A 25194-nucleotide genomic window follows, 5' to 3' on the forward strand; every position below is an offset into this window, starting at 1 on the left:
CTGGATTAGAGGAAGGGGAATTTCTAGACTGCCTATGAGATAGCTTTTTAGAACAGCTCATAGTAGAGTCCACTAGGGGATCAGCTATTCTGGATTAGGTGTTACACAATAAAGCAGAATTGATTAGAGAGCTTAAGGTAAAATAACTCTTCAAGTCAAGTGATCATAATATGATCAAATTCACTCTGAAATCTGAGGAGAAGCTAAAGTCAGCTGTATCAGTATTACAGTGGAGTAAAGGGAGTTACAGAGGCATGAGAAAGGAGTTGTCAGAATTGATTGTTAAAGAACATTGGCAGGAACAATAGCAGAGCAGCAATGGCTGGAATTTCTGTAAGCAATTCAGAAGGCACAGGATATATACATCCCAAAGAGAAAGAAGTATTCTAAATGGAAGATGACAAAAGGAAAAAGTTTCTTCAGATATATAAAGAGGTGAGAGGGTGAGAGTGGATATTGGACTGCTGGAAAATGATGCTGAAGAGGCAGTAATGGGGGATAAAGAAATGACGGACAAGCTGAGTAAGTATTTTGCATCAGTCTTCACTGTGGAAGACTCTAGCAATATGGTGGAAGTTCTAGGTGTCGGGGGTTAAGTGCGTGAAGTTACCATTATAAAAGAGAAGGTTCTTGGGAAACTGAAAGGTGTGAAGGTAGGTAAGTCACCTGGACCAAATAGAGTACAACCCAGGGTTTTGAAGAGATTGTGGAGGCATTAGGAATGATCTTTGAAGAATCACTAGATTCTTGGAAAATTGCAAACGTCACTCCACTTTTCAAGAAGGGAGAGAGGCAGAAGAAAGGAAACTATAGGTCAGTTATTTTGACTTGATTATAAAGGATGAGGTCTTGGGGTACTTGGACGCACGTAATAAAATAGGCCATAGTCAGCATGGTATCCTCAAAGGAAAATCTCACCTTACAAATCTGTTGGAAATCTTTGAAGAAATAACAAGCAGGATAGACAAAGGAAAATCTGTTGATGGATTTGATGCACTTGGATTTTCAGAAGGCCTTTGACAAGCTGCTACATATTAGGCGGCTTAACAAGCTCAAGCCTATGGCATTGCAGGAAAGATTCTAGCATGGATAAAGCAGTGGCTGATTGGCAGGAGGCAAAGATTGGGAATATAGGTAGCATTTTCAGGTTGGCTGCCGATGACTACTTATGTTCCACAGGGGTCTGTGTTGCAACTGATAATTTTCATGTCAATGATTTGGATGATGGAATTGATGGTTTTTTTGCAAAGTTTGCAGATGATATGAAGTTAGGGGGAGGGGTAGTAGTTTTGAGAAAGTAGAGAGGCTACAGAAGGACTTAGACAGATTGGGGAATGGGCAAATAAATGGCAGATTGAAATCAGTGTTGGGAAGTGTATAGTCATTCACTTTGGTAGAAAAAAAATTAAAGAGTTGACTATTTTCTAAATGAAGAGAAATTTCAAAAGAAATGGAGGTGCATAGGAACTTAAGTGTCCTTGTGCAGGATTCCCTAAAGGTTAATTTGCAGGTTGAGTCTGTGCTAAGTAAGGCAAATGTGATGTTAACATTCATTTCAAGAGGACTAGAATATAAAAGCAAGGATGTCACGTTGAGACTTTATAAAGCACTGATGAGGCCTCATTCATGGACTATTATGAGCAGTTTAGGGCCCCTTATCTTAGAAAGGCTGTGCTGAAACTGGAGAGGGGTCAAAAAGGTTCACAAAAATTATTTCAGGATTGAATGGCTTGTCATACGAGGGGTGTTTGATAAGTTTGTGGCCTAAGATAGGAGTCAATTTTAGAAAACCTAGCACATTTATTTTTCAACATAGTCCCCTCCTACATTTACACACTTAGTCCAGCAGTCATGAAGCATACGGATCCCTTCTTTGTAGAAGTCAGTGTCTTGGACCTCCAGAAAGTGATCCCCAGCAGGGGTGATTAATAAGTTTATGGCCTAAGGTAGAAGGAGATGAGTTGTACAGCTCTCATTACATGCATGTACAGTTCAACTCTGTGAGTGATTGTGCAGAAAGTTTGAAGTTAACTTTTGTGGTATTTCTGTTTCAGATAATTGAAAATTGCAAGTAAGCACTGTCTGAGAAAATGGAAAACATTGGCCTTCATGCAGGCATCTGCTACCTCGGTCTCAAGGGCTTATCACTCAAGGAGGTCCACAAGGACAAGGTGGCAACACTAGGGGAGGGTGAAAAATAAATATGCTAGGTTTTCTAAAATCAACTCCTTCTACTGTAGGCCATGAACTTATCAACCACCCCTCGTATTAAAGTCTGTTTGGTGGTTCTGAGCCTGAATTCACAATAATTCAGAAGATGAGGGGCGACCTCATTGAAATTTATCGAATGGTGAAAGTCCTTGATAGAGTGGATGCAGAAAGAATGTTTCTTATGGTGGGAAAGTCCAGAGGACATAGCCTCAGAATAGAGGGGTAACCTTTTAGAACAGAGATGAGGAGGACTTTCTTTAGCCAGAGGGTGGTGAATCTGTGGAATTCACTGCCAAAGGCAGCTGTGGATGCCAATTGTTTATGTACATTTAAGGCAGAGGTCAACAGATTCTTGATTGGTCAGGGCATGAAAGGATGCGTGGAGAAGGCAAGAGATTGGAGTTGAGAAGAAAAATTGATCAGCCGTGATGAATGGCCAAATGGCCTAATTCTGCTCCTAGAATAAAGTTCTGTTGATCTTATAAAGTTCAACATCTCTTTTAAAAATGCAACTTATTATTGAGAAAAGATAGTCTAGTTTTCACTAAAAGAAGAATGTTCTACTAAATCTCCTTAAGGACTTGGACTTTCAGTTTAAGGAACAGGTAAACTGTGCTTCTCAATTTCCATTTGACCCTGTGCACATCTTGGTCTCTGCACTAGCTCCGTATCTGCTTTAATTTTTTGCAGCTGCACATTGCTTAAGGTGCTACTGGCAATGCCATGGGTGGAGGTAAGGCTCTGTCTTAATGGTATAAAACCATAATCAACAGATTGGGGCCCACCACATCCACACTGGCATACAGACACCTGTTTATATTAATCCCACTTTTTCCTCACAGATTCTCAACTCCCCTCTGATCTACCATTCACCTACAGAGTAGAACTATTTGCAGCAACTAAGTAATCAATCTATCAATCAGCGCCTCTTTGGTATTTCAAGGTAACCAAAACATCCATGGGAAACTTGCAAGGTCACAAGGAGAATGTATAAGCTCCACATAGAGAACACAGAGGTCAGTATAAAACCTGGATCACTGCAGCTGTGATGCAGCAGCACCACTCGTCTTCAGTACAGTGTCTAAATGTCTTTGGTAATCAGTCTGAAGTCTAAACAATTAAGCAAGCTTAATTTAAAACATTTAACTAATGTAACTATCAAATAACATTACATGTTTTGAAAAGAACGTCCATAATCCTATTCAGATGAAAGGGATCACACTATCTTCTCCAGCTAAATAAAATTAAAGGGCCACTTAAGAAGTAAGTATATCTGGGCTCTCTGTAGGACGGAGTCAAAAGTGTGTCCAGGAATGCAGAGAGTGTCCAGATCTTTAGCATATCCCATCTTCTAAGTGCAAAATTGGAATGGCAGGCCTGCCAACAGTATGACTAACCCAAAATTAATTGGAAAAATCAGTGTTGATTTATATTAATCAAATAATATCCTTGTAGTTCGACTTCACTGATGAACTACATGATTACATCCTTGTACACAACTTCCTCTGATCTTTAGAGAGTTCTAATTTACATACAGTACTCAAGTGCACCCACTAAATTTTCTGGTGGAGAAAATATTCTCAGGGGTACATACTCCATCAGTAAGGAATGCAGCAATAAATATTCATGACATTGTAGGAACTGTCATACTGATACCAACAACTGCAGCAAGTATTCTACTAAATATGGGCAATGTTACTAGATTATAAAAATTGTTACCAACTGGAGTATGATCTCTAGGCAACAATGGGTCCCAAACCCTTCCAATTCTGCTGAATTGGAAGGTCCATAATCAGAATCAGGTTTAAAATCACTGACACACTTGGTAAAATTTGTTGTTTTGCTGCAGCAGTATAGTGCAAGACATAAGATATTATAAAATAAATAGTGGGGGATAAATGAATAATGAGGCAATGCTATTGGTTCTGAAATCTAATGGCAGAGGGGGAAGAAGCTGATCTGAGAATGTTCAGTGCGAGTCTTCAGGCTTCTGTACTTCCTCCCTTGATGGTAGTAATGCAAAGAGGGCGTGGTCCAGGTGGTGAGGGTCTACAAATGGCAGATGCTGCCTTCTTGAGACTCCCCCTTTAGAACTTGTCCTCAATGCCTCAATGGTGGGGAGGGCTGTGCCCATCATGGAAATGGTTGAGTCTTCAACTATCTGCAGTCTCTAGAAATCCTGTGATTTGGAGGCTCCATACCAGGTTGTGATGTAACCAGTCAGAATGCTCTCCACAGTACATCTCTAGAAATTTGCAAGTGTCTTTGGAGACATACCAAATCCCCTCAAACTTTTAGTGAACTAGGGCCGCTGGCATAATTGCGTCAATATGTTAGGTCCAGAATAGATCCACTGCGATATTGACACCCAGGAATTTGAAGCTTTTCATCCTTTTCACCACTGATTTCTGAATGGGATCCGGTGCTGTTCTCCTGACTTGGCCGTTTTGAAGCCCACAATCGATTCTTTGGTCTTGCTGACATTGAGTAAGAGGATGTTGCTGCAACAGCACTCAACCAGCTGATTTGACTCATTGTTGTATGTATCCTCGTCACCATCTGAGACTCTGCCAACATCTGTGCTGTCATCAACAGATTTATAGATGGCATCTGAGCTGTGCTTAGCTACCAAGTCATGAATGTAGAGTAGAGCAGAGCAGTGAGTTAAGTGTACATTCTGTGTTGTTGAAAGAAATGTTTGTGCTAATAAACCTGATTCTGATTATGGTTCTTGCAATTCAGCAGGGATGGAAGGATCCACACCGACTGTGGTCTCACAATGAGCAAGTTGAGAATCCAGTTGCATGTTTTGAAGCTTTTTGATTGGTACTGAGATGATGGTGTTGAATGCCAAGCTGTTATTGATAAACAGTAGCCTGACATATATTTTGCTGTTGTCTAAATGCTGCAAAGCTGAGTGGAAAACCACTGAGATTGCATCCATAAACTAGGAGTAGTGGGCTACAACAGTGAAGTAACAACTGTGGTTGTGTAGAAATATTAGCTCAAGGGTATGCCATGGTTTGGTTGGTACTTCAGTAATCATTAGTTCCTTGTTTTGTTGTGTATTCCTTTAATTTTGACATATAGGGTGTTGGCACCATTCTCCAGAAATTTTTTTCGCACATTATTAGTCCTGTACACAGCTTACCTAAGTTCAGTTTTCAGCTCTCTTCTGGAGTAATTCTTGTTATTAAGAGCAGAAAAAGCACCTGCTAACATTTATTTTTTTCTGGTTTGTAAGGACTTAATTCAGAGGTTCAAGAATAAGCTTCATTCTCTACATGGGTTTTAATTGTTGTTTTAGAATTGTACTGAATATATTATTAGTACTCCACTGAGACTGTTGAAAATGAAGTGCAAGGAATGTTGAAGTGAATTGTATAGCTACATTTATAGGGAACCTCAACATATGTGACAAGAAGGGAATAGAGTATAATTCATTTACTCCTTGACATTTTCTTCTTTTTCTATCAGTGGGTGATTTGTTTTCAAACTATAAAAAGATTTACAATCCCTTTTATCTCCTCATTTACATATTCTTTCTCATTTTATTTCTTTGTTATTTGTTAAATTCTAATCTCTTCCCAATCTACAGGTCTCTACTCAACAAGAGAAGCCATCTAACACTATCTTCAAGGTTTCCTGTTTGGTATAGCTGGATCAATTATTCTGTCAGATTTTTATTTCTCATTTGTTCCCAGAAAAGACAAAACCCAAAATAAAATCCCAAACTAGACTTTTTCTCTTCGGAGTGAAGGAGAATGAGAAGTAACCTAATAGAGGTGTACAAGCTGACAAGAGGCATAGATAGAGTGGATAGCCAGATTTTTGCCAGAATGAAAAAGGCCAATACGAGGGGTGATTGATAAGTTCATGGCCTAAGGTAGAAGGAGTCAATTTTAGAAAACCTACATAGTCCCTTCCTACATTTACACACTTAGTCCAGTGGTCATGGAGCATACGGATCTTGGACCTCCCAGAAAGTGTCCACAGCAAGGGTGATTGATAAGTTCATGGCCTAAGGTAGAAGGAGATGAGTTGACTTCAAACTTTCTGCATAATCACTCAAGAGTTGACCTGCATGTGCATGTAACGAGAGCTGTATAGCTCACCTCCTTCTACTTTAGGCCATGTACTTATCAATCACCCATCTGTGGACACTTCCTGGAGGTCAAGGATCTGTATGCTCCACGATCACTGGACTAAGTGTGTAAATGTAGGACGGAGCTATGTTGAAAAATAAATGTGCTAGGTTTTCTAAAATTGACTCCTACCTTAGGCCACTAACTTATCAATCACCCCTCGTACAAGGAGGCATAATTTTAAGGTGAATGGAGGAAAGTGTATTGGAAATGTCTGGGGTAAGTAGTTTACACAGAGTGGTGGGTGAGTGGAAAGCTCTGCCAGGGTGGTAGAAAGGGTAGACACATTAGGGGCTTTTAAGAAACTCTCAGATAAGCACAAGAATAATAAAAAAAATGGAGGGTTGTTTATGTAGGAGGGATAGATCTTAGAGGAGGTTAAAAGGTCAGCACAACATTGTGGACCAAAGGACCTGTACTGGGCTGTAAGTTCTATGTTCTAAAATGCTACTTTCCAACCTCAAAGGAAACATGTAACATTTCAGATAGAATGGTAGGTTGGTAGGGATGTCCCATTGAAAACTACATCCGACTTTACCAAAGTACTTGCTACCAACACAGGTTCAACTCCAGTGTTGCAGAACAGAGTGTTATGTCTCTATGTTCTTCACATTCTCTCTACTCTTGCTACATACAGTAAGCTATTTTAACATTCTCAGCCTTTTGTCAAATCCCTGCATTAGCAACTCTATAGTTTTCAGAGATATATTCCTCCAATTCAGTCTCCTGTCCACTCCCAATTTTACTCCACCTTCTGTTCACAATACCCTAAATTCTGAAATTCCCTGGTGAAATGTGCCTTCTATCTTCTTCTTCAAGGACCCTTGTTTGGAATCCACTATAAAGTATCCTTCTGTGATTTTGTATCAGTTTTTTGATGATAATTTTAGGAAACACTTGGAATATTTTGGTATTTTATTATCTTTGTCCTATGGACAATTGTCTTAAGTCTCTTCCCACTGACTCTGCTGCCAGCAAACTGCCAGCTCAAGTGCCTTCTATAAATTTTTTACTTGCAGAATCTCAGATGATGATGCCGGGCCTACAGTGAGATAGATGAGCTGATTGAGTGGTGATGCAACAACAACTTTGTACTCAACATTAGTAAAACCAAGCAATCAACTGTGGACTTCAGGAAGGAGAAGTCAAGGGAACTCATACCATCCTCATCAAAGCAGTAGAAAGGTTAAGCTGTTTCAAGTTACTGAATGTCAACATCTCTGAAGATTTATCCTGAGCCCAAGCATGGCAAAGGCTATATTTCATTAGAAGTTTGGGGAGATTTGATTTGTCACCAAAGATGCTACAAATTTCTATAGATCATTCTGACTGGTTTTGTACAGGTCCTTTGTACATTACATACCATCACTGTATGATATGATGGTGCAAATGCACAAGATCTGAAAAAGCTGCAGGGGGTTGTAAACTCAGCCATCTCCATCATGGGCACCAGTCCCCATCATCAAGGACATCTTCAGAAGGTGATGCCTCAAGATGACAACATCCATCATTAAGGACACCCACCATCGAAACATCCAGGACATGCCCTTTTCTCATTACTACTATCAAGGAGGAAGTACAGGAGCCTGAAGACATGCACACAACATTTTAGGAACAGTTTCTTCCCCTCTATCATCAAGATTTCTGAATGGTCCATGTACCCATGAACACCACCTCATTATTTTGCTCTCTTTGTGCACCTACTTATTTTTCTTATATACACTGTAACATATATTTTTAAAATATATTGCACTGTACTGCTGCCTCAAGACAACAAATTTCACACGCTTGTCAGTGATAATAAACTTGATTCTGATTTACTGTCAAAACCTTTATGATTTTGAACACCTTTGTCATAAATCTTCTTAATCAGTTCTGCTCTCCGATAATAGCCCGTTCCTTTAATTCTCCACATAACTGAAATACTAGCAAATCTTCTCCATATCCTCTGCAAGTCTATGGCATCCTTCACTAATCTATTATTCAACCACAATCCTCCAGCTGGTTGTTAACTAGTGTTTTCAGAAAGCATTAGCATAAAAGCCTTGATTTTGTGCCTCTTATATAGCGTTACAGCAGAAAAACAGGTCCTTTGGCTCATCTAGTGCATGCCAACCTGACCTTCTGTCTGCATCCAGACCATATCCCTCCAAGCCCTTCTCATCCATGTACCTATCCAAACTTCTTTTAGATATTACAATGGAACCCACAACTACCAATTCCACTGGCAGCTCATTCAACACTCACACCAGCCTCTAAGTGAAGAGGTTTCTCCTGAGATTCCTGTTAAATATTTCACCTTTCACCTGAAACCTATTACATCTAGTTCTAGTCTCATCCAACTGATGGCCCGCCTGTAACCCTCATAATTTTGTATACGTCTATAAGAACTCTCCTCATTTTCCTACCTTCCAGGGAATAAAGTCCTAAACTATTCAACCTTTCCCTTTAACTTGGGTCCTCAAGTCTCAGCAATTCTTGTAAATTTTCCCTGTACTCCGTCAAGCTTATTGCTATCTTCTCTGCAGATAGGTGACCAGAAATGCACACAGTACTGCAAACAGTTACCAAAAGAATAAAACAGATTTTTCACATTTTCCTGCCATGTAGAGAGACTTATTTTATATTGTCTGTTCTTGCCCTTGCGACTAAAATGTAATCACATTATTTTACTGTACCAAATTTCATTTGCACATTATGGGCTTGATGTCTAAAACTTTCCTTGCCAATGTTTACAGTACTTCTGTGTCATCTGCGAACTGTGAGATGACTATGTATCCAAATAAATGGCTTCACAGAGCTCTTGTCCTAAACCCAATCCATGTGAGTGTGATACCACTACATTCCACCCTGCAATCAGAACAATCATTCAACGTTAACCACTGAAGCCAAAACCTCAATGGTAACAAGAATTCAGCCCCCAGTGTCTCAAGAATCCAACCCTTAGAACACTGAAGATTACTTCTAAAGTATATGGAAAATAAGAAATAACCTGTCTGGATGCCTGGATAAGAGATGCCTATGTCACAAGTTATATTTATTTACCAACAAGTGGTTCAAAATTATGAAGTTTACTAACCTTAAGTCATTGTTAGTGATGGCTGAATTAACAGGTCAGTGCACAAACTGCTCAGCTACTGCAACAATCCACTATTGATGACCTCACTCATTGTGCTAATGATGCACTTCAAGCATCTTGCTCCACAGACTTGCATGCTCACAAATTTCAAGTCTCCCCAAATAGGTGAAACGTTATGGGAGATATGTCTCTTTCAGGAAAGTTTCATGAAATGTAATCTCATGTTCCGCTTTACTGACTTAAGAAATGAAAGCTGGAGTCAACCAAAAGGCTGTTTGAGCCTGGTCTGCCAATCACTAAGACCATGGCTGAACTGCTTCATCAATTTCACTTTCTCACATTAGCCCCAGAATATTGAAAATTCTACCATCTTAGTCTGAAATGTCCCACCAGCGGAGCTTTATAAGGTAAACAGTCCTCCAAATAAACAGGTTTTCCATCATCCCTGTACTACATGACTATTAGGCTTCCTTCAAAGTGACGGGAAATTATCACATTGCATCCACAGTCAAGAATTTTAAAAATGCCTAATTTTATTCTTCTAGACTTTAGGGAATATTTATTTCATGCTTCCTCATAGGACACATCTCTCATCCCAAAAGATAGTTCAGTGAACCTTTCAGCACATCTTCCCAGTGAGTATATGCCTCATTGGGTACATATCGCTTCAGGTATACTCTCGCCAAGAGCTTATATAATTTCAGCAAGATTTTTATCATTTTGCCTCAATATCTTAACAATAAACTTAACATATCTGTCTTCCGAATTATCATGTAACTATGCATGCGATTCATGTGGAAGATTTTTTTCTCAGAGTATCATGACTTACTAGCACTCACTTGTAAATAATCTTTAATTTTCTTTCTCCTCTCCAGTCTGGATTATCTCAAGTTAATTTCTCTTTAAATTAATCACTGTCAAACCTTCACTCACATCTAGATCCAGATGAACCAACGGATCTTAACTATTTTGTCATGTCCTTTAATGTGAAGATACAGTAGGCACAAATATTTGTTTACTATCTCTGCATTTTCCTTATTCATTTATGACCCACCTGGAATCTCGCATTAAGAGTTGCGTCTGAAAACTGATTTGACCTGAAGTGAATTACATCTTCAACCATTCCCAGTCAGAATATTAACAATCACGGAATACAACAGGTTGCTTGGTGGGACAGGTCATCCTTGTGAGCTTGACGTGTTTTCTGTTCCAGGACCACAAAGGATGACATTGACTCTCTTGCAATGCAATGTAGGGAATCATGGAGCAATGCAAGGCAACATGAACTATATTGTTCAAAATGGCCCATTATAAGACCCTCCCTCCTAACTGTGCTGTACGGAACTGAGAGGCCTGCAAGGTAAGACTTGTGTCTTTAAATCCTACCTAGCACTGCATTAATACTCCACTCCCAAAATCCCCAATCTGAATTCCAACTTGAATCCCTCCTCAATGCCCATGTACAGCGGAAGTTCTTTCCACGGGGAAGGATATTTCTCCCTCATCGAGGCATTGCCCTAATCCCTAAGCAAAGTTCCAGTTCTTTCCCTCCTATTTCTCAGGTAAAAATATCAATTCCTTCCATCACCTCTGATTCCTCTAATATCAGCTGCAGGCCTTTATTGCAAATGAATTTTGATGCAGTGGACAACAATCAAACCAGTCATTATTTGAACATATCCACACCAGGCCACCAGACCCTTTCGGGTGAACTGGAATTTCTAAATGAAAATTATTGCATGATTTAAAGCCAGTGCAGGGTATCCCTGTGACCATTCCCCTCAATAACAAGTACATTGCTTTGCATATTATTGAGGGGAGGGGGGAAACAATTCGGCAGTGGAAAGTCACAGCAGTCAGATCTCAGGCACCAAGTCTGGCTCTGTGACTGACTCAGATGGAAAAGGGTAGAAAAGGCAAGCAGTAGTGATAGGACATTCATTAGTTAGGGGAACAGACAGGTAGTAAACCTGGATGACAATGCAGTTCGTAGATGGTATGTTGCCTCCCAGACACAAGGATCAGGGATATCTTAGATCATTTTCCAGAGCATTTTTCAGGAGGAAGGTGAGCAGCCAGGGGTTGTGTTCCAACGTCAGTACTAATAAAATAGGCAGGAAAGGCAATGACGTCTTGCAAAGTGAGCTCAGGAAATTAGGAACCTAGTTAAAATACATTAGAAAGCCAGCTAATCTCCAAGGAGTTGATCTCAGGATTGTTACAATGTGCCACATGGTAGTGAGGCTACAAAGGGGAAGATAATATAGTTTAACATGTGGTAAAGGTTATGGTACAGGAGGGAGGGCTTCAGATTTTTGTATCATTGGGCCCTCTTCCAGGGAAAGTGGGATCTGTACAAACAGGACAGTTTGCAGCTGAACTGGAGGGGGACCAATAACCTTATGGTAAGGTTTGTGGGTGTTGTTCCCGGGGGTTTAGAACTAGAGTTGCTATGGACTGGTTGTGGGGAAAGTAGATATGAAGCCGACATACAAAGACAGGAATCAAAAGGTTGAGCATGGTGGGACTAATGTTCTGAGTTGTGTATATTTCAATACAAGAAGTATTGTAAGGTGGATAAGCTTACAACATGGATCAGCATGTGAAATTATGAGATTGTAGCCATTAGTGAGATTTACTTGCAGGAGGGAGGACAGGAATGGCAGCTTGATGTACAGGGTTCCATTGTTTTAGACACAATAGAGGGGGAGGTCTTAAAGGGGGAATTGTGGCATTATTAATCAGAGAAAATGTCACAGCAATGCTCAGACAGGACATACTACTGAACCGATATGAGTGGAACTGAGGAATAACAAAGGGATGACTGCATTAATGAAATTATAAACCATCCAATAGTCAGTGGCAGTTAGAGGACCAAATTTGGAGAAAGATTGCAGACTGTTGCAAGAAAAATAAGACTGTGATAATAGGTGATTTTAACTTTCCACATATTGACTGGGTCAGATGTGTTCAGGAAGGTTTCCTTCATCAATATATAGAGGTCCCAACCAGAGAGTGTGATACTGGATCTCCTATTAAGCAATGGGAAAGGGTAGATGACAGAATGTTTGTAGGGGAACACTTATGATCATAATTCCATTCGTTTCAAGATCATTGTGGAGGAGGAGATTCCCAAGGGAAGACAGCTATATTAAATGCAAATTGATAGCAAGGGACAAGGGACAAAATGGGTCCTCTTGAAGATAAGCAATCTATGCACGGAGACAAAAGGTGTGGGGGAGATCTTAATTGAAATTTTTGCATCTGTATTTACTTGGGAGACAGACACAGGGCCTATAGAATTTAGGCAAAAAAGCAGTGAGGCCATGGATCGTATCTGTGTTACAGAAAAGGAGGTGCTTGCTACCTTGAGGCAAATAGGATGAATAAGTCTCCCAGAGCTTGACTAAATGAGCACTTAAAGCTAATGGGAGGCCAGAGCAGAAAATGCTGGGGCCCTGATAGATGTACTTAGAATGTCTTTAACCATCTGTGAGGTGCTGGAGGGCTGGAGGAGAGGTAATGTTGTTCTGTTGCTCTAAGAATAAGCCAGGAAATTATAGGCTGGTGAGCCCCACATCAGTAGTGTATAAATTATTGAGAGGTCTTCTAAGGGACGGCATATAAGTATTTGGATATACAGGCCTGATTAAGGATAGTCAACATGACGTTGTGTATGGCAGGTTATTGTTAACCAATCTTGGAATTTTTTTTGAGGTACCAGGAAAGCTGCCTCATTATTATTTGAGATTAGGCCAATCAATATAATATCATCAGCAAATTTAATAAGCAGATTGGAGCTGTGGATGGCGACACAGTCATGGGTATACAGTGAGTAAAGAAGGGGGCTTAGGACACAACCCTAAGGGGCACCTGTTGTAAGTTCCAGGTGTCAGGGGTCATGAGGTTTGTGAAGTTATCTTAGAAAGGCTGTGCTGAAACTGAAGTAGGTTCAAATAAGGTTCACAAAAATGATTCCAGGATTGAGTGGCTTGTCTTATTGAAGAGTGATTGATGGCTCTGGACCTGAATTCACTAGAATTCAGAAGAATGAGGGGTGACCTCATTGAAACCTACCGATGGTTGTTTCCTGTGGTGGGAGAGTCTAAGATCAGAGGACACAGCCTTGGAATTGAGGAGCGTCCTTTTAAAACAGATAAGGAGGAATTTCTTTAGCCAGAGAGTGATGAATCTGTGGAATTCTTTTCTACAGGCAGCTACAGAGGTCAAGTCTTTATGTATATTTAAGGCAGAGGTCTATAGATTCTTGATTAGTCAGGGCATGAAAGGATACAGGAGAAGGCAGGAGATTGGGGCTGAGAGGAAAATTAGATCAGCTATGAAAAAATGGTAGAGCAGATTTGATGAACCAGTGGTCTAATTATGCTCCTATATCTTATGTCTTATCTGACTTTAATCTCATTGCCAAAAAGTAATTTTTAACCTGTCAATGTACTTTCTTGTCATTTCGATTGTTTCCTGGGTATTGATCTTCCATCTGAGTAATGCACCATCCAAGACATATATTGTCAGTGGGCTCTTCAGGTGTGCTGTTGCTAGCTTGACACCAACTCTGTTAATGTCTTTACCTGATATCGCAATCTGAGCATTTTCAGCAGGAGCTTCACCACAGCAATTATAATTTTTTTCTTACTGCTCTATCCAAACTAGTGTTATCATAGCTTGTAAAAATTATGGAGACTCCATTGCTGCATTCATGTTTGCTTCCTTTGACATTACTGGAGTTGGATATTTTCTGAGCTTTCCATGCTCATTTTAGAATTCCAAACACAACAGATCGTGAGCAAATTCCAAGGGTCAATAACCTCAGGTACAACATTTAAATGTTACACATACTCAGTTCTGATAGATGTCATTGACTTGAATGAAAAGGTAAGTGCTGAGCAACAGGAATAAGCTAGGATTAAACATACCAGCTTGTTAATTTTTCATATTCCTATTGCAAATCAGAATCGGGCGTAATATCGTGAAATTTGTTGTCTTTGCCTCAGTAGTACAATGTAATACGTAATATTAGAAAAAATGTGAATTAGAGGATACATTTTAATTAGTTAAAATAAATAAGTAGTGCACAAAGTAGGTTATTTCTTCAGCGGTTTGGTCAGGGCATGATTGTGCAAGCGCATGGACGTCAGCCAGGGAGAACAGCGAGAAGAGTTTAAAAGGAGACACCTTATAGAGCAGACGTTGGAGGAGCGGGTGTCGGAGCAGAAGGGGACAAAGTAGGAAGGCTTTGGCTCAATGGGGCTTCGACGTTAAGGGGTCAAGATGAGGTAGGTTATCTGTGTAGAATACAGACAGGAAGAAGATGTGTGAAGCCAGTGCTTGGTGTCAGATGTGGGAAGTTCGGGAGACTCCCAGCCTCCCAGACAGCCACATCTGCTCCAGGTACATTGAGCTGCAGCTCTTTAGGGACTGTTAGGGAACCAGAGATGCAGCTCGATGACCTTCGTCTGGTCGGGGAAAGTGAGGAGGTGATAGAGAGGAGCTATAGGCAGGTAGTCACATTGGGGCCTGTGGAGACAGATAAGTGGGTAACAGTCAGGAGAGGCAAGGACAGGAATTAGAGGCTAGAGAGCACTTCTGTGGCTGCCCCCTTTAACAATAGGTACTCCTGCTTAAGTACTGTTGGGGGGACGACCTATCTGGGGGAAGCAACAGTGGCTGTACCTTTGGCACAGAGTATGGCCCTGTGGCTCAGAAGGGTAGGGAAAGGAAGAGGATGGCAGTAGTGATAGTGTACTCTACAGTTAGGGGGTCAGACAGGTGATCCTGTGGACGCAGGAAAGAAGCACGGATGGTAGTTTGCTTCCGAGATGTTTCTGATTGTGTCCACAATATCCTGAAGTGGGAAGGAGAACAGCCAGAAGTCATGGTACATATTGGTACCAACGACATAGGCAGGAAAAAGGAGGAGGTCCTGAAAGCAGACTACAGGGAGTTAGGAAGGAAGTTGAGAAAAAGACCACAAAGGTAGTAATCCCGGGATTACTGCCTGTGCCACATGACAATAAGTATAGGAATCGAGTGAGCAAGAGGGTAAATGCCTGGCTGAGGGATTGGAGCGGGGGCAGGGATTCAGATTTCTGGATCATTGGGACCTCTTTTGGGGAAGGGGTGACCTGTACAAAAAGGACGGTGTGCACCTGAATCCCAGGGAGACCAATATCCTGGCGGGGGAGGTTTGCTAAGGCTACCGGGGAGAGTTTAAACTAGGATTGCTAGGGAGTGGGAACCAAACTGAAGTGACGGAGGAAGAGGCGGTTGGCTCACAAATAAAGAAAGCTTGTAGACAGAGTGAGACGGAGGATAGGCAGGTGATAGAGAAGGGACACGCTTCAAACCTATGGTTTGAGATGTGTCTGTTTTAATAACAGGAGTATTATGAACAAAGCGGATGAGCTTAAAGCGTGGATCAGTACTTGGAGCAATGATGTTGTAGCCAATACAAAGACGTGTATTGCTCAGAGATAAGAATGGTTACTTCGAGCGCCAGGCTTCAGATGTTTCAGAAAGGACAGGGAGGGAGGCAAAAGAGGTAGGGTGTGGCACTGTTGATCAGAAATAGCGGCATGACTGCAGAAAAGGAGGAAGGCATGGAGGGATTATCTACGGAGTCTCTGTGGGTGGAAGTTAGGAACAGGAAGGGGTCAATAACTTTACTGGGTGTTTATTTTTAGACCACCCAATAGTAACAGGGACATCGAGGAGCAAATAGGGAGACAGATTCTGGAAAGTTGTAATAATAACAGGTTTGTCGTGGTGGGAGATTTTAATTTCCCAAATATTGATTGGTATGTCCCTAGAGTGAGGGGTTCAGATGGGGTGGAGTTTGTTAGGTGTGTTCAGGAAGGTTTCTTGACACAATATGTAGATAAGCCTACAAGAGGAGAGGCTGTACTTGATCTGATATTGGGAAATGAACCTGGTCAGGTGTCACATCTCAGTGGGAAAGCATTTTGGAGATAGTGATCACAATTCTATCTCCTTTACCATAGCATCGGAGAGAGATAGGAACAGACAAGTCAGGAAAGCGTTTAAATGGAGTAAGGGGAAATATGAGGTTATCAGGCAGGAATTTGGAAGCATAAATTGGGAACAGATGTTCTCAGGGAAATGTATGGAAGAAATGTGACAAATGTTCAGGGGATATTTGCGTGGAGTTCTGCATTGGTATATTCCAATGAGACAGGGAAAGGATGGTAGGGTACAGGAACCGTGGTGTACAAAAGCTGGTGTAAATCCAGTCAAGAAGAAAAGAAGAGCTTACGAAAGGTTCAAAAAACTAGGTAATGATAGAGATCCAGAAGGTTATAAGGCTAGCAGGAAGGAACTTAAGAAGGAAGTTAGGAGAGCCAGAAGGGGCCATGAGAAGGCCTTGGTGGATAGGATTAAGGAAAACCCCAAGGCATTCTACAAGTATGTGAAGGGCAAGAGGATAAGATATGAGAGAATAGTGTGACAGTGGGAAAGTGTGTATGGAACCAGAGAAGATAGCAGAGGTACTTAATGAGTGCTTTGCTTCAGTACTCACTACGGTAAAGGATATTGGTGATTGTAGGGATGATTACAGTGGACTGAAAAGCTTGAGCATGTAGATATTAAGAAGGGGGATGTGCTGGAGCTTTCAGAAAGCATTAAGTTGTATAAGTCACTGGGACCGGACAAGATGTACTACAGGCTATTGTGTGAGGCAAGGGAAGAGATTTCTGAGTCTCTGGTGATGATCTTTGCATCATCAATGGGGACAGGAGAGGTTCCAGAGGATTGGAGGGTTGTGGATGTTATTCCATTATTCAAGAAAAGGAGTAGAGATAGCCCAGGAAATTATAAACCAGTGAGTCTTACTTCAGTGGTTGGTAAGTTAATGGAGAAGATCCTGAAAGGCAGGATTTATGAACACTTGGAGAGGCATAATATGATTAGGAATAGTCACCATAGCTTTGTGAAAGGCAGGTCGTGCCTTACGAGCCTGTTTAAATTTTTGAGGATTTGATTAAACACATTGATGAAGGTAGAGTAGTAGATGTGGTGTATATGGATTTCAGCAATGCATTTGACAAGATATCCCATGCAAGGCTTAGTGAAAAAGTAAGGAGGCATGGGATCCAAGGGGACATTGCTTTGTTAATCCAGAACTGTCTTGCCTACAGAAGGCAAAGAGTGGTTGTAGATGGGTCATATTCTGCATGGAGGTCGGTGACCAGTAGTGTGCCTCGGGGATCTGTTCTGGGACCCCTACTCTTCGTAATTTTTATAAATGACCTGGATGAAGAAGTGGAGGATGGGTTAGTAAATTTGCTGATGATGCAAAGGTGGGAGGTGTTGTGGATAGTGTGGAGGGCTGTCAGAGGTTACAACGGGACATTGATAGGATGCAAGACTGGACTGAGAAGTGGAAGATGGAGTTCAACCCAGATAAGTGTGAAGTGGTTCATTTTGGTAGGTCAAATATGATGGCAGAATATTGTATTAATGGTAAGACTCTTGGCAGTGTGGAAGATCAGAGGGATCTTGGGGTCCCAGTCCATAAGACACTCAAAGCTGCTGCGCAAGTTGACTCTGTGGTTAAAAAAGCATACGGTGCATTGGCCTTCATCAATCATGGGATTGAGTTTAGGAGCCAAGAGGTAATGTTGCAGCTATATAGGACCCTGGTCAGACTCCACTTGGAGTACTGTGCTCAGTTCTGGGTGCCTCACTACAGGAAGGATGTAGAAATCATAGAAAGGGTGCAAAGGAGATTTACAAGGATGTTGCCTGGATTGGGGAGCATGTCTTATGAGTGTCTTGGAGTGACGGAGGATGAGAGGTGACCTTATAGAGGTGTACAAGATGTTGAGAGGTATTGTTAGTGTGGATAGTCAGAGGCTTTTTTCCAAGGCTGAAATGGCTAGCATGGGAGGATACAGTTTTAAGGTGCTTGGAAGTAAGTACAGAAGAGATGTCAGGGGTAAGTTTTTTTACAAAGTGAGTGTTGAGTGTGTGGAATTGGCTGCCGGCGATGGTGGGTAGAGGTGGACACGATAGGGTCTTTTAAGAGATTCCTGGACAGGTACGTGCTCAGAGAAATAGAGGGCTATGGGTAACCCTAGGTAATTTCTAAGGTAAGGACATGCTCAGTACAGCTTTGTGAGCCAAAGGGCCTGTATTGTGCTGTAGGTTTTCTATGTTTCTAAATAGAAATAAAAAGTAGTGAGGTAGTGTTCATGGGTTAAACGTCCATTCAGAAATCAGATGGCAGAGGAGAAGAAGCTGTTCCTGAATCATTGATTGTGTGCCTTCTGGATTCTGTACCTTCCACCCTGCTCTGCTGTCATCCCTGCCAGTGTTTTTTTTCCAATCAATTCTGGCTAGCTCCCCTCTCATGACTTCAGCTTCTTCCTCTCAAATTGCACAGTGAATTCTATCATATTATGATCACTGCTTCCTAAGAGTGCTTTTACCGTAAGCTCTCTAATCAATTCTGGTTCATTGCACAACACCCAATCTAGAATATCTGATCTCCCAGTGGGCTTAACCACAAGCTGCTCTAAAAAGCCATCTCATAAGCACTCCAGAAAATCTCTCACCTGGAATCCAGCACTAACCTGATTTTCCAAATCTATCTGCATATTGAAATCCCCCATGACTATTTTAACATTGCTTTTTTGACATGCATTTTCTATCTCCTGTTGTAATTTGTAGATATTGTTCCGTTGGTTATAGATGCTTACAGCCAATGGTGCAATAGGTATCTATGCATCTGATGTACTTGATCAAAATATGTCAAGCTAGATTTTTAATCTTTGCTTTGAGCACTCATTGTAGCTGCCCAGTGCAATATGCTTTTATACCTGAGAGCTTCCACACATGTTGCAGGGGTCAAGCTGAGATCACTCCCCCAGAGAAAGGAGGATACAGAGGTATTGAAGTATAGAGAGATACCAATAGCTACTAAGATACAAAGTGAATTACCGCTCTTCTTGCTGCTTAAGCAATAGCTCAGTTTTGCTCTGTGATTCAGTTTTCAGATAGTCCAGTTGTTCTTCAATCTAAACCCAAAGAACAATGTTATTTTAATTATATATTTGACCAGATGGCAATTCTGAACTTTTTGTCAAAAAATACTATGCAATCAAAGTGGCAATACATGATTTTTTTAACTGGTAGTTGGAATACTCTAAAAATTAATCTCTAATTATTGAGGGCTTAATCATCCTCTTGGAAGTCTACTGCACAGAAAAATGCAAAACACAGAAAAATACTGTGTGTGATATAGCATTCATTTCTGTTTCACTTCGCTCTTCAGTTTTGTTAATTTCCTCGTCATTGTCCCTCACATTTTACTTCCTCACACTGTTGTCTTTTTACCGGTCTACATTCTGTCTTCATAAATCATTTTCTTTACTTTGCCTTCTTGTGTGTATCTATTCCTTTTTAAGCTTCAATAACATTCAATATATTCATATTAGTAATATTTTGGGGGAGAAAAGCAAGCACACACGCTGAGAAATGGGATGCTGATGCTCTCTCCACATTTGGCACCAGGAACTCCACAGATCATGTGCAGCCCAGTCTGAAAGTGTCTGCCACCAGCTGTAGCAGTCACGTTTCACCCTAAACAGCATTCTTCCCACTCAGAAAGAAATAGCCATTATCACAAAACAGTGTCACAATGATAAGGTCAGACCAGCTATAGACTGAGATCACCAAATAACTTCACCTGGTACCTCTGTAACCAGCAGACTGAGGAGATTAGACTAGTGACTCGCGTATCACTTTACAGCACCAGCTGTGGGATCAGGGTTCAATTCCTGCTGCGGTCTGTAAGGAGTTTGTACGTTCTCTTTGTGACTGCATGGGTTTCCTCTGGGTGCTCTGGTTTCCTCCCAAAGACATACAAGTTACTAAGCTGTGGCATGCTCTGTTGGCGCTGGAAGCATGGCAACACTTGCAGGCTGTCCCCAGCATATCTCAGACCGAGTTGAACGCTGACATTAACAACACATTTCACTGTATGTTTCGATGTACATGAGGCAAATAAAGCTCATCTTTAAAAATCTTTCCCATCATTTGGGGTTTATTTAAACTCCAGACTCAAAGGTAAAAAGTCAATGTTAAATCAGCTGAAATACAATGGGAAAGACTGGAACAGCATAACAGGCTGGACAACACTGGTGTGAGAAACCAGAGTTCATTAATCCCTTAACAAAAGCTGGTAACATTTAATCAAATGATAGGCCTATTCCTTTTCATAGTGCCATAGTGAGACAAAGGATGAAAAAACAGGTTCTTCAACCCACTGAGACTATTCACTGATCTATTACTCTTTTTTGTAATAATCCTATGCTATCCCATTTCATTCCCCCACTTTCCCATCAACTCCCCTCTAGATTCCACCAGTCATGAACTGCAGGAGAGAATGCACAGCAAGCAATTGGATTACCTAGCCACGCACCTGAAAGGTGGGCAGTGCACGTATTGTCCCAACCGCTCAACAGATGACGCCATCGCCACCACCCTCCACCTGGCCCCCACCCATCTGGACAAAAAAGACACATATGTTCGAATGCTGTTCATAGACTTCAGTTCAGATTTCAACACAATCAACCCTCAGAAACTGATTGGAAAGCTGAGCCTATTGGGCCTGAACACCTGCCTCTGGATCCTAGACTTCCTGTCTGGGAGACCTCAGTCAGTCTGGATTGGGAGCAGCATCTCCAACATCATCACACTTGAGCACGGGGGCCCCCCAGGGCTGTGTGCTCAGTCCACTGCTGTTCACTCTGCTGACCCACTACTGTGCAGCAATACATAGCTCGAATCACACCATCAAGTTGCCCATGACACGACTGTGGTGGGTCTCATCAGCAAGAACGATGATTCAGCATACAGAGAGGAGGTGAGCAGCTAACAGACTGGTGCAGAGCCAATAACCTGTCTCTGAATGTGAACAAAACAAAAGAGATGGTTGTTGACTTCAGGAGAGCACAGAGCAACCATTCTCCGCTGAACACTGACGGCTCCTTGGTAGAGATTGTTAAGAGCACCAAATTTCTTGGTGTTCACCTGGCGGAGAATCTCACCTGGTCCCTCAACACCAGCTCCACAGCAAAGAAAGCCCAGCAGTGTATCTACTTTCTGCAAAGGCTGAAAAAAGTCCATCTCCCACCCCCCCCGCCCCCCCCATCCTCACTACATTGTACAGAGAATGTATCGAGAGCATCCTGAGCAGCTGCATCACTGCCTGGTTCGGGAATTGCACCGTCTTGGATCGCAAGACCCTGTAGCGGATAGTAAGGTCAGCTGAGAAGATCATCGGGGTCTCTCTTCCTGTTATTACAAACATTTACACCACGCATTGCACCTGCAAAGCTAACAGCGTTGTGAAGGACCCCAAACACCCCTCACACAAACTCTTCTCCCTCCTGCCATCTGACAAAAGGTGCCAAAGCATTCGGGCTCTCATGAACAGACTGTGTAATAGTTTCTTCCCCCAAGCCATCAAACTCCTCAATACCCAGAGTCTAGACCGACATCTACATCATTTATTATTATATTGTAATTTGTCCTCTACTGTGCCTATTGTCTTGTTTATTAATTATTGTACTGCCCTGTACTGTTTTGTGCGCTTTATGTAGTCCTGTGCAGGTCTGTAGTCTAGTGCAGTTTTTATGTTGTTTTACGTAGTATAGTGTAGCCTTGTGCTGTCTCATATAGTCTAGAGTTGTTTTTTGTTGTTTCATGTAGCACCAGGGTCCTGGAGGAACGTTGTTTCATTTTTACTGTGTACTGTACCAGCAGTTTATGGTCGAAATGACAATAAACTTGTCCTGACTTGACTAAATGAGAAAAGCTGGGCAGAGCCCACACTGTCACATGAAGGATGGGCAAACTCCACACAGACAGCACAAAAGCTCCAGAATTGAACTCGAGTCACTTGAGCAGCAAGGCAGATTTTTCACCCAATTATAACTTGGGAACAACAGCTATGCATTTACATTGTGCTTTAACATGGTAAATTGGGCCCAGGCCTGTCACAGAAGTATTATCAAATAAAGTTCCCAATTAAGTCACTTAGAGATATTAGAAAAGAAAACTGCCACAGATTTTGGGAATCTGAATTTAAAAGAAATAAGTTACAGCTTGTTAGATTTTAATTGGAACTGTAAAAACTTGAAACAAAAAAAAACCTAACTTCCATAGTAAGGAAAAGAGAAGGTGGGGAGACATACAGACGCTTAGAATGGTATATAAGGCATGTCTGTAGAATTATGAAGGTATGACTTAGTCATATCCTCTCATTATGTATTTATATTGAGGTAACCTCAATCCACACTTGATCTGAGCCCATCACCATGCCCCCTGTTGTCCTCCCCCACGAATCATCCTTCCAGGCCCCACTCTACTGCACATCCCTAAGGAGAGGACAGCACCTGAGGTGTCTTGATAGAATGAAAACAGAAAGTTTAAATAAAGACAGGGAAGACAGAAAAGAATAAGGGGTAGTAAAAAAAAATGAAATGTTGGGTCCACCAAAAACATCAAGAAGAGCAGAATTACTACCTGCAGCTGCTGTCCGAAACAGGGGCATTGATTATAATCAGAAATTCTTGTTAAGCCCAAGAGTTCGGTGTTGAATCCAAAAACCCTCTCATCTGTTTGTCAAGAAAGTCCTGGAAACATTCAGCCTAGTTCTCTCTATACTGATACTGTCATACGTGCTCTTTATTTTTCCAGCTTTTTTCTGATTTTGTTTTAAAAGAGCTATTAAGAAACATCCACAATTCAGGTGAGGCTGGCTCCAAAATTTTACAGCTGGAAGCCTGGCAACAGCAATGGAGAGAAAGAAAGATCCATTCTGTTCATAGTAAGAGGGCAGGATGACCTCCAGACAATGTCTTCAATGACTGTGGTGGACACAGCCAGAAAGCAAACCCTAAAGAACCAATTGAAATTGAAATTGAATCCCTTGGGCTTGGTTCTAGAAATTCCACAACCTGATTTGTGAACTAGATCAATGAAGGTATCTCCAATTGCCACATGCCAGCAACTGTTCAATGTACCACATCCCCATCAAACTCCTGATAATACTCACGACCATTTAGGACTCATAGTCAACACTCATCCACTTCCCTCAGCCTCACATAATGACTCACTCACACCACTCAGCTTGTTACTGCCAAGTCATGCGATTGTGACAGCTAGGGCATCCAAATGGATTGCAAACCACCCACTGATATATTGTTCCTTCAGAAAACGAAAGAATACACATGTAACACCCTGGGACAGGTTTCACTGCTAACGTAATAGTCTTTCTGTAAAAGCAGTGTTTGGGTTGTGGTTAGAAATAACGGGTGCTTTGGAATGTGAGCCGTCCAATGACAGGAGGGTGTTTTCGTGCCATGTCCTTGACCCCAGGGTGATCTGGGTCTTTTGTTCAGCGGGAGATGAAGGGAGAAGACGCCGAAGTGGACCCATGACCCAACGAAGGCTGGGAGACCGAAGGAGGATCGGCGAAGGGGAAACCGTGAGCTCAATTTGTGCACATTAGACTGGTTCATTAAAATGGGCCCTTTTCTTTTTTGCTTTTTCTTCATGAACCCTGTGGTCAAATTAACAACATTAAAGCTAAATTGTTTAATTGCATGCAGCGTACTGTCTGTTATTTTGCGGTACTGATTTGTAACAGGGTAACACATCACACAGCATCCACACGAACAGGAGACTTTGCATTTCAATTTCACCCATTCAGTGGGGCCAGAGATCGTCTTCCCTAGACTTAAGCAGCCAACAGAACCTGAGGGTCACACACAGTTAGGGGCAGCTGCCAATAGCCAAAAGGGATGGCACGTCTCCAAGATATCATCCAAATACAAACTGCAATTCCTGCTATCTTTGTAGCAGACAAAGACTCTGGATAAGGCCAAAATAACAGAAAATGATGAAAACCTTCTATCCTCTTCACTCCTCATTTACTTTCATAGGTTGAAGATTAAGTTAGTTTGCAACTACATCCCTGTCTCACCACAGTCCTAGAATATGAAGAGAATTAGGCAAGTGAGAGCATTAGAAGTTCAAGTATCACAACTTCCGGTAAGATGGCGATTGTTTAGCTGCTCCGAACTTTTGCTCCGTTATTCTCCCTGTCTTTGCACTATATGTCTGCATTCTTAAACCTTAGTTAGGTATTTTATTAGGTCTCTTTTACTTGCCTGCGAACACATCTATCTTATAATGTCTACCAAAAGTACTAAAACCGGGAAAAAGGGAAGCTTCTACGGCTTTGCTGGCTGACATTCTCGCTGCTTTGGAACAGCATCGATAAGATGTTTTAAAGGAATTTAGAACTTCTTTCAAACAGCTGGATGTCAAATTGGATCGGATCAACACTAGAGTGGACGAACATGCTGAACATTTATCTCGCATCGACTCAACCTCTGAAGATTTAAAACGCCGTGTTCAATATCTGGAATCTCTCTGTTCCAGCCTAGAGGAGAAGAATTGCAAACTTTTTTCCAAAATGGTGGATCTTGAAAACTGGAGCAGACGTTGCAATCTACGAATTCTTGGTTTGCCAGAGGCCACCGAAAAGGGCTCTCCCGTTGAATTTTTTTCCGATTTTCTCTGTGAGATTTTTGGGAAAGAATTTTTTCCAACTCCACCTGAGCTTGAAAGGGCTCACAGGATGTATGTTCCCCGTGCAACTCTGGGTTCCTGTCCACGGCCGGTAATTTTGTGCTTTCATCAATATCA

The 25194-nt window shown here is 41.6% G+C and overlaps 1 protein-coding gene across 3 annotated transcripts in view; it reads right to left on the minus strand.

Annotated features, from left to right (window-relative positions):
- LOC132404582 (coiled-coil domain-containing protein 158-like) overlaps positions 1-25194 on the minus strand; it is a 175785-nt gene that overhangs the window by 100464 nt on the left and 50127 nt on the right. For all 3 annotated transcript variants that reach the window (XM_059988841.1, XM_059988839.1, XM_059988838.1), the window contains exon 8: positions 19414-19490. In XM_059988841.1, the coding sequence (XP_059844824.1) occupies positions 19414-19490 (77 nt within the window). The remainder of the gene's footprint in view (positions 1-19413; positions 19491-25194) is intronic.

The sequence above is a fragment of the Hypanus sabinus genome, chromosome 14, assembly GCF_030144855.1.
Source record: "Hypanus sabinus isolate sHypSab1 chromosome 14, sHypSab1.hap1, whole genome shotgun sequence".
Lineage (NCBI taxonomy): Eukaryota > Metazoa > Chordata > Chondrichthyes > Myliobatiformes > Dasyatidae > Hypanus > Hypanus sabinus.